Source organism: Parasteatoda tepidariorum, chromosome 5 (genome assembly GCF_982258835.1).
Source record: "Parasteatoda tepidariorum strain Cologne lab strain chromosome 5, Ptep-v5.0, whole genome shotgun sequence".
Lineage (NCBI taxonomy): Eukaryota > Metazoa > Arthropoda > Arachnida > Araneae > Theridiidae > Parasteatoda > Parasteatoda tepidariorum.
This window is the reverse complement of record NC_141759.1, coordinates 27,946,178-27,954,657: the sequence shown is the minus strand read 5'-3', so window position 1 is coordinate 27,954,657 and position 8,480 is coordinate 27,946,178. Positions and strand designations below refer to the sequence as shown.

The window sequence follows — 8,480 nt, the reverse complement described above, 5'->3', positions numbered from 1 at the left end:
TTAGCACTAATTAATTAGCATATTTGAGGTCACCCCCGGGAACCATTAAGATTGGCACTTAGATCGTGAAAATCCGATCATTAGAACAAAAGTTATTCAGGGTGATATCTTTTTTTTTTTGCTGACTGTACAAGTTTATAAAGAACGTATCTAGTTTTTTATGCATTCATTTTCACTTGTCGGTCCTTTGAAAATCGTACATAAGACATAAAACATCTGACCTTAACATCATAAACTAAAATGCATTATCGCTTTCTGCCTACCATGCCTTACGCAACAAAGAAGTGGGAATATTCACTCGAGGAAATTTTAAAAATTCCTTGTATTGCATATAAACTGTAGCTTGTAGAGAGAAACCGATTGAGCCGAAATGAGCCAGGCGGAAATATTTAAGATCCATTCAAAAATCTCTTGCAATAAAATAAAAATAAAAATTGTTCCCTAGTGCAAACTGTAAAGAAAAAAGAATGTCTTTGAGAATTCCTTTTACAATTCCAGAATTCTGAGCCGTTTCACACCAAATTTATTGTACTGTTAGCAAAAGAAATAAAAACAAATCACCCTTTTAATTTTTGAACAATTAAGCAAATCGTTTTGAACACTTTTTTAAGGTCCAGAAAAACACTAATTTTCTTTCCTAATTTTTTATGTCAACTTTTCCTCATTGTTATCAATGAAAAGAAAAAAATATTTGGAAAATAATTCATTTGAGTAATTTATAATTTAAAAAAATTGCTCAAAGAATGAAAATATTATTATAACTATAATAATATTATTAATAGTTAATAATAATATTATTAATTATTGATAATTAGCTCAAGAATTATTAACTGTTAAATTTGTAGTAAAAATACCCTGTTCTGTAACTCTTGTCTGTGATCTATAGATATGGGTTACAGAATTGGAATTAGAAAGTTCTATTTTCTAGAACATATATATATACAACAAGAGAAATATTTATTCAAAAATAGAAAGTTCTATTTTCATTTATAAATTTGCCGCTATTTTTTTAAAAATTCTAATTTGATATCGCTTAAAGTTAGTTTATAACCTTTAATACTATCTTTAAGCCATTATCAAAACTAACTTTAAGCGATTATCAAAAGTAATCGCTTTTGTCACCGTTTGCTTTTAATGCCGTCGTAGAAAAATTTATCATATTGACTAGATGCAAAAACAAAAATAATAAAAAGTAGGTTGATACTTATAAAAGGCAGAGTAAAATTTATGTTAATAATCGCAATTTATTTTATAAAAGCATAAAACCATGCTAAAATAAAAAAAAATGAAGAGAATTGTGATCGTCGTAAGACGATCTCAGTTTCAACGGGCCATAAAATACAATTGGCGTACCACTAGTAGCTCGCGGATCACCAATTGAAAAATTCGTGGAAGTTTTTAAGAAGAAAGTAGACGTTAAGTTATATATCTCCAAACTGCATGTGTATAAATCATGAAAAGTAACACCTACTTGGATCAATCAGATCTAGATCTTTGTCTTTGTTTCCTGATAAGAGGTGGTGATAAAGTTTCGCCGAATCTTAATCAGTATGTTAATCATAATGTATTTTTTCCGATAACATTATCTTCACATAAACATTACATTTTATCCAAGATTTTAGTAAGACATGAATAAAATTTTAAAGTCGAATCTTCGTATGTAACTTCTGACCTTAAAATACGCCCTTAATATGGTTGATTTGTTTTATTTTCTTGCAAAATATTACAATACCAGGATTTGAACCATCACCTCCTACCAGGACTGAAAGCGGGACGGAAAAGAGAAAATACTGGTAAAAGAACTATTTCAATATTAGATAATATTCGGGAGGAGTTCATCTATTCTCAACAATAACAATTCACTGTAAGGAAATTTTTCACGGCGAAGAAGTAATTCAATTTAATAATTGCATCCGTTAAAAGCAATTGATAGTTATAAATTTTCATTATTCCCGGAGAAAAACTAAAAATTGAAATTTATTTGTTACCAGTTTTTACTCTTTTCCGTCTCGATATATATGGGCTTTCAACCCTGCCTCCTACATCAGAAAGCCTCCACGCGGTTTCTTATAAGTAGTCTGCTGAGATCATTTAAAAAGCGAACCACTTGTGCGCATGAACCCAAATTCTATTTTAAAAGTAACTAACTAACTAACTAATCAATTTTTTTTCAGAGTACCTATCCATGTATGGATATCTGCTCTTTCATCTAAATTGGATAATATGTGGTGGAAGGGAAGGGAGGTGCTGCGTTAACATTAAGTTAAATCTCAGAATGAACAATAATTGATAAAATTAAGTCTGAGTCATACATAAAAATAAATCGCAAGTTGATACATAATAAAGGGAACAAATTGAAGATAAAGAAAGAATATTTACACTATTTACAAAAATTTTAAAAGTACTTGAGAGAAATTCATCATATATATTCGAGAATTGAATCTGTAGTGGTTGACAAGTAAACAAAACAAACCAATAATATTCATAAATTAAAAAAATTTTTAGACATATATTTGCTACCACTTTCTAATTCTTAATAGATATGATATTAAATAGTTCTTTCAGTACTTGGTTTAGTTTACCTTCATTGTGGTCTGATCGGAATACGTACAAAAAACCGTGTGGAGGCTTTCAGTTATAGGAGGCGTTGGTTGAACTCCACCGTGAAAAGAATTTTATTTTAATTTTAAATCTATATTTCAATTTGATTAATTTCTGCTTAATTATTATGAAAAAGAATCAAAATCTGTTTTAAATATAACATTTTTATTTATTAATGATGTTTTCGATGTAACCAAAAATTATATGTAATATGTGTTCGTTAACGTAAAATAAATGAAATTTGAAGAAACTATTTTTTTTCTAATCATTTTTTCAACTTTACTCTAAAATTATAACTTTATTAAGATAAAAATTGCAAAATTTCACAGCATTTAATTTTGACAATTTTTATTCGTAAAACCGATTTTATGCATGCAATTTTGTGGTATTATTGTATCGCAAAAAGGGTGGACTGGTGATTAAGTAAGTTAAGATACCTTGCAAGCCGAAACAAACAATAAAAATGGTTTTTTATTTAAAAGAAAAAATAATAATTCAAAATTAATTCAGTTATATACTGTTAAAAAACTACCACTTTCCAATGATTAATATATTTATTAAATAATGCATTTTTACATCAATCGTCAGTTTTAACGTCATAATTCTTCTTTACTTCAATGAATCGGGTAAAGTCGCTTCGCGGCTGTGTACCGAGATAATCGTCAGCTTTGAGAGGTTATAATTGCTTAAGTTTGCCAACATTTAATCCTTCCAAGGGTAATTTTCCCCAGTGGTAGTAAAATGGAATATAAATTACAATTTCCAGCAGAAGCATACGCTATTTTTGAACAGGCTCGTGCGGATTAACACAGTTCTTTCTTTCTTCTTTATTTATGGAAAATTGGGCACCTGGGCTGGCAGAAGGCCCATATCCCATACATCATGAAATAGAATAGAAAGTTAACCCTCCGCGTACGGCTCAGTTTTTATACTTTCCGGCCCTGAAATACGGCTTTAGTATTTTTCATTTTAAGTAATTTTTTCACCACTAAAAATCAAAAATTATAAGTATGATATCAAATGCAACGTTTATTACAGACACGCCAAAATAATTTAAAAAACGGTAAACTACAAAGTAAATTTTGCAAATAGTTGACAATATTTGCTTGCTTTTAAAAATATAAAGCATGTAGTAAGTACAATAAAATGGTGAATTAAATAAGCCTACGCATTCTTTAGAAATAGTGGTGGATTAACTTGTACTAAATCGAACTTATTAAACCAAGAATTGCAATTAATAAATTACCACTTGAAAATATTTATTCGCTGTGCTTATATTAGCTCTTTGCTCCAACAATAAATGATAAGTCGGCCTGTCTAATTCAGGGGCTCTAGTCCCATAGATCAGTCTTTCTCAAAGTGGGCGATAACGCCCCCTTGGGGGCGTTTGAAACCTAGAGGGGGGTGTTGTATAGTATTTTAAATTTCACTAAAATTAAAACCCACCTACTACACAATAACGAATAATTAGTTTATATTTCTACCCTGTATGATGTTATAAAAACTTAAAATACTTAACACAGATTTCGTAGGATGGCCCGCACGCCGTACGCAATCAAGTTGTAACAAGTTTCTGCGGATAGATAAAGGAACATGATCGATGATAGTTAAAAAAATTAGAGCAATTGTACCTTAACTACATTCTTATATTTTCCTTACCTTAATTAATTTCTTATATTATCATTTATGGTTTCGAGCGCTATCTTTAAACAAGTATTTAAGTTTAACACTTTATTTACATATTTTTGAAAACAAAGCCATGTCGGAAGCAAAAAAGACGGCAATACAGTGTAGAGTAGAATATATTAAATATGGACTCGTAGAAAATTCGACAAACCCATATTTGCCATTGTGCCTTCTTTGTTCAAAAACATTTTCAAACGAAGCGATAAAGCCTTCAAGACCATTTGAATAAAATGCGTCCGGATAAGAAGGACAAAAATGTAGCCTATTTTCAAGATCTGGAAAAGAAGCATAATGCTCAGCCAAGTGTATCGAAACTTTTTTCGATGGCTGCTAAGCAAGACGATGACGGACTTCGAGCTTCATACAATATCTCTCTATTAATTGCTCAAACAGGTAAACCCCACTCCATCGGAGAAACGTTAATTTGGCCGGCGATAAAAGAAGTTATAACTACTGTGCTCCACAAACCGGCGGCAGATATAATTCGAAAAATTCCTTTGAGCAATAGTTCTGTACAAAGCCGAATTGATGAAATGGCTGAAAACATTGAAAAGTCATTGCGCAATCATCTGAAGACTAGTAAATTTTCAATTCAGCTGGATGAGTCCACTTTACCAACTAATGAAGCATTGTTTTTGTCTTACGTGAGATTTATTAAAGATGAAAAAATATGTCAAGAACTTTTATTTGCTAGAAATTTAGAGACAGATACGAAAGGAGAAACCGTATTTAAAACACTGGAAAAGTTTTGTGATGAAAAAGGAATTCCGTTGAAGAATATTATATCAGCTGCTACAGATGGTGCTCCAGCTATGATGGGGTCTCAAAAAGGCTTCATATCGTACTTAAAAAAGAAAATTCCTGATGGGCTTGCTGTACATTGCGTTATTCATCGATAGCATTTAGTTGCTAGAAATTTAAGTGAACGACTATTTCAATCATAACATGTCATCAGAGCAGTCAATAAAATCCGAAACAACTCTTTAACTGACAGATTATTTAATCAGCTTTGTGTTGATAATGATGAAGATTTCAACAGATTGATCTTTCACACAGAAGTGCGTTGGCTATCAAAAGGAAATTGTCTGACTCGTTTTTACAATCTGTCTGACTCTGTCATAGAGTTCTTGGAAAACAAAGAGACAGAATTGCGCGAAAACTTCATCACATCAAAGAATGATATCACATACCTGACAGACCTTTATATATTGCTTAATGATATGAATCTCCAATTTCAAGGCGATGACTTAAACTTAATAAAAACAAAAAATGTCGTCTCTGCTTTCGTAGCCAAGCTGCTCTTACACAAAAAGAACATCGGCAGACGTGAGTTCCATAATTTTCCCAATTTATCAGTATTCTGCAACAACGACGACTTGCTCGTCTACTGCCAACATTTGGAAAATCTTCACAGTGATTTCATTGAAAGATTCCAGGACATTTTGAAATTGGAAATACCAGACTGGGTGTTAGATGTTTTTCAAATGTCAACATAGCAATATCACCCCAGTTGGAAGAAGAACTTATAGAACTGACAGCGAACGAGGAAATAAAAATCAAATACAAAAATGGCTACCAACAATTTTGGATACAAAAGTCAATTCCGCAGTTGTACCCTGGATTGTGGTCTATCGTTGAACGATTTTTTATAGCATTCCCATCGTCATATTTGTGTGAACGTGGATTTAGCGCTGTGACAACGCTGCCTACTAAAAAGAGAAATCATTTGCAAGTTACCAAACGCGGCAACTTACGACTGCTTTTGAGTAAAATCGAACCTGATATCAACAAACTTATTAAATATCATCAAATTCATACATCTCATTAGATTAGTATAAAAACGAAAACTGATTACATATTTATATTGTTTATTTTAATTTGATTAAAAAATATATTATTAATATTATAAAGTTGGGTTTTATTTGCTCTCACTGGTAAAAATTTCTAGTTTAGAATGTAAGTTTAAACATCAGAACCTACTAATAGCTAAATTAATTAAAGTAATGAAATTGTGGTTTTTAAGTTTTAGAGGTGTATAAAAAATGGGGGGCGCTGAAAAATAATTGATTTTCAAAGGGGGCGGTAAAAGAAATAAGTTTGATAATCACTGCCATAGATAGTCAATTCTTCAAAGTGTTTTGATGGGTAATACACAAAGTCTGGCTAATATATTTCTGCCTTTTAATTACACTTGAAACTGAAGTAATCTAAACTCTTGTTAATAACGCTTTTTCAAAAACAAGGTATGAACAAATAGGTATGATTTATTTTTTTAAAATTTCATTTAAAAAGAGATATTTTTACAGTATAAGCGAAGTATTTATCTATCTTTAAAAAGTTTCCAAGTTTCTTATACAAAAACATTGTTGTCGTTGTATTTAACATAAGAGTATAAAATTATAAATTGATTTAATTATGAGCATTTATGGCAATAAGAATTAGCAATTCAAATAAAAGAGCGTTTATCGCAAGTCTATAGCTATTTGAGTATATCTTACTGTATTTAACCACGGATGTTTAAAATCTTAACTTCTTTCACTCGTTTAAACTGGTTTAAAGTAATGTGAATTGAAGATTTAAATAGATACTATATTATTTCATACTTTCCTATTTTCACTTTTTTTTAAAAAAATCCGTTATGAATATCTTTACAAAATCAAGCTAAAAATTTTATATTCTATTTTTACGCTTTCGGGTGATCATTTCACGATTAACTAAAATGTTCACCTTTTTTTTTTTCATTATTTTTTGTAATATTACACAGAAAGAAAGTATTCGCCAATTAAGCAAGACAAAAAGACATTGATAAAATCTTTTCTAAAAAGTTACATCTAAAGAAGTTATTGCTAGAGGTATTTGCCTTCATACGAAAACAACGAATAGATTTATTTCTTAAAAAAAAAATTTATTATTAAAAATCGGAATTATTGATTTAATTTACATCAATCACATTTACTTTCATCATCATATTAAATTCATGTGCTAGTATTTCTAAAAGATACATTTAAGAAAAAGAGATAATGCGTTGAAAAAATCAATTTAATCTAAATTTATTCACTTCTTTTTGTCAATCTCTAATATCTTTTTTACCGATATAATAACAAAATCTGAAATAACTATTTTACTTGAAAAGATCTGAATTATCAAGAACAGGTAATTAAGACTGGTACAGATTGACGACGTTTTAAAAGATATAGAATGTTTTGAGTTTTGGTCGCAAATGCGAAGAAAATTGTCAACGTGAGATAAGGCGCGAAAGAAAATTCATTTTGTGTACTGCTAAATTCTATAAAAAAATCATATAATAAAAAGCTACGAAAAAAGTAAAAGAAAATTGTCCTTTGTTTTGAAAACTGTCTCGTGTCTCGGAAGAAAAAAACAAATAAGAATAAATAAAATAAAAAAAAGAAGTCTTAAAAAATCAAGGAACTCTGGAAAAGAATCAGATTTAGATCAGATTTATATTACTTCATATGCTGCATCAGATTATTTCATATATTTATTTTAGATGAGATTTTACTGTTTGTTGTAGAAACACGAATCTGGATTCATTTCGCAGATAATATTTATAATTTTATATATTTTTTTTATTGAAACCCGCTTGTAAAACGAATAGACAGAAGGATGGAAGTTATTTTGATAGCCCTCCCAGTAAAATCAATTTTTAAAGAATTGTTGAAAGAAATGTATATATTTTGTAAAGTAACGTATCTCAAGTAAAATAGTTATTTCAGATTTTGTTATTATATCTGTAAAAAAGATATTAGAGATTGACAAAAAGAAGTGAATAAATTCAGATTAAATTGATTTTTTCAACGCATTATCTCTTTTTCTTAAATGTCAAGTAAAATAGTTATTTCAGATGTCTTAAATGTCAATTTTACTTTAAATCCCTAAACCCCTCCCTTGCGTACGCCACTGTTCTAGATGTTTCTTCAAATACAACAAGTCTTATTTTCCTATTCCTCGTGTTCCTTCAATCTGAACGAGTCCAATTTTTCTCTATTCCTTGATGTTTATTCAATCTGAACGGGTCTTATTTATCTATCCCTGATGTTTCCTTATTCTGAACAAGTCTTATTTGCATATTCTAGATGTTTCTTCAAATACAACAAGTCTTATTTTCCTATTCCTGATGCTTCTTCATTCTGAACGAGTTCGATTTTTCTCTATTCCTTGATGTTTATTCTATT

General features: G+C 29.9%; 1 protein-coding gene across 1 annotated transcript; it reads left to right on the top strand.

The window, feature by feature from the left end:
- Nucleotides 1-4,517: 4,517 nt before the first annotated feature.
- LOC107453153 (protein FAM200C-like) lies at nt 4,518-5,783 on the top strand. Its single transcript, XM_087162709.1, has 2 exons — nt 4,518-5,162; nt 5,295-5,783. The coding sequence occupies exons 1-2, from the start codon at nt 4,518-4,520 to the stop codon at nt 5,781-5,783; spliced, it is 1,134 nt and encodes a 377-aa protein (XP_087018835.1).
- The last annotated feature ends 2,697 nt before the right edge of the window (nt 5,784-8,480 follow it).

Coding starts and splice junctions, on each gene's coding strand:
- LOC107453153 (XM_087162709.1), top strand. CDS start 4,518: ATGCGTCCGGATAAGAAGGACAAAAATGTAGCCTATTTTCAAGATCTG. Junction 5,163..5,294: donor AAATTCCTGATGGGCTTGCT/GTACATTGCGTT, acceptor TTATTTAATCAG/CTTTGTGTTGATAATGATGA.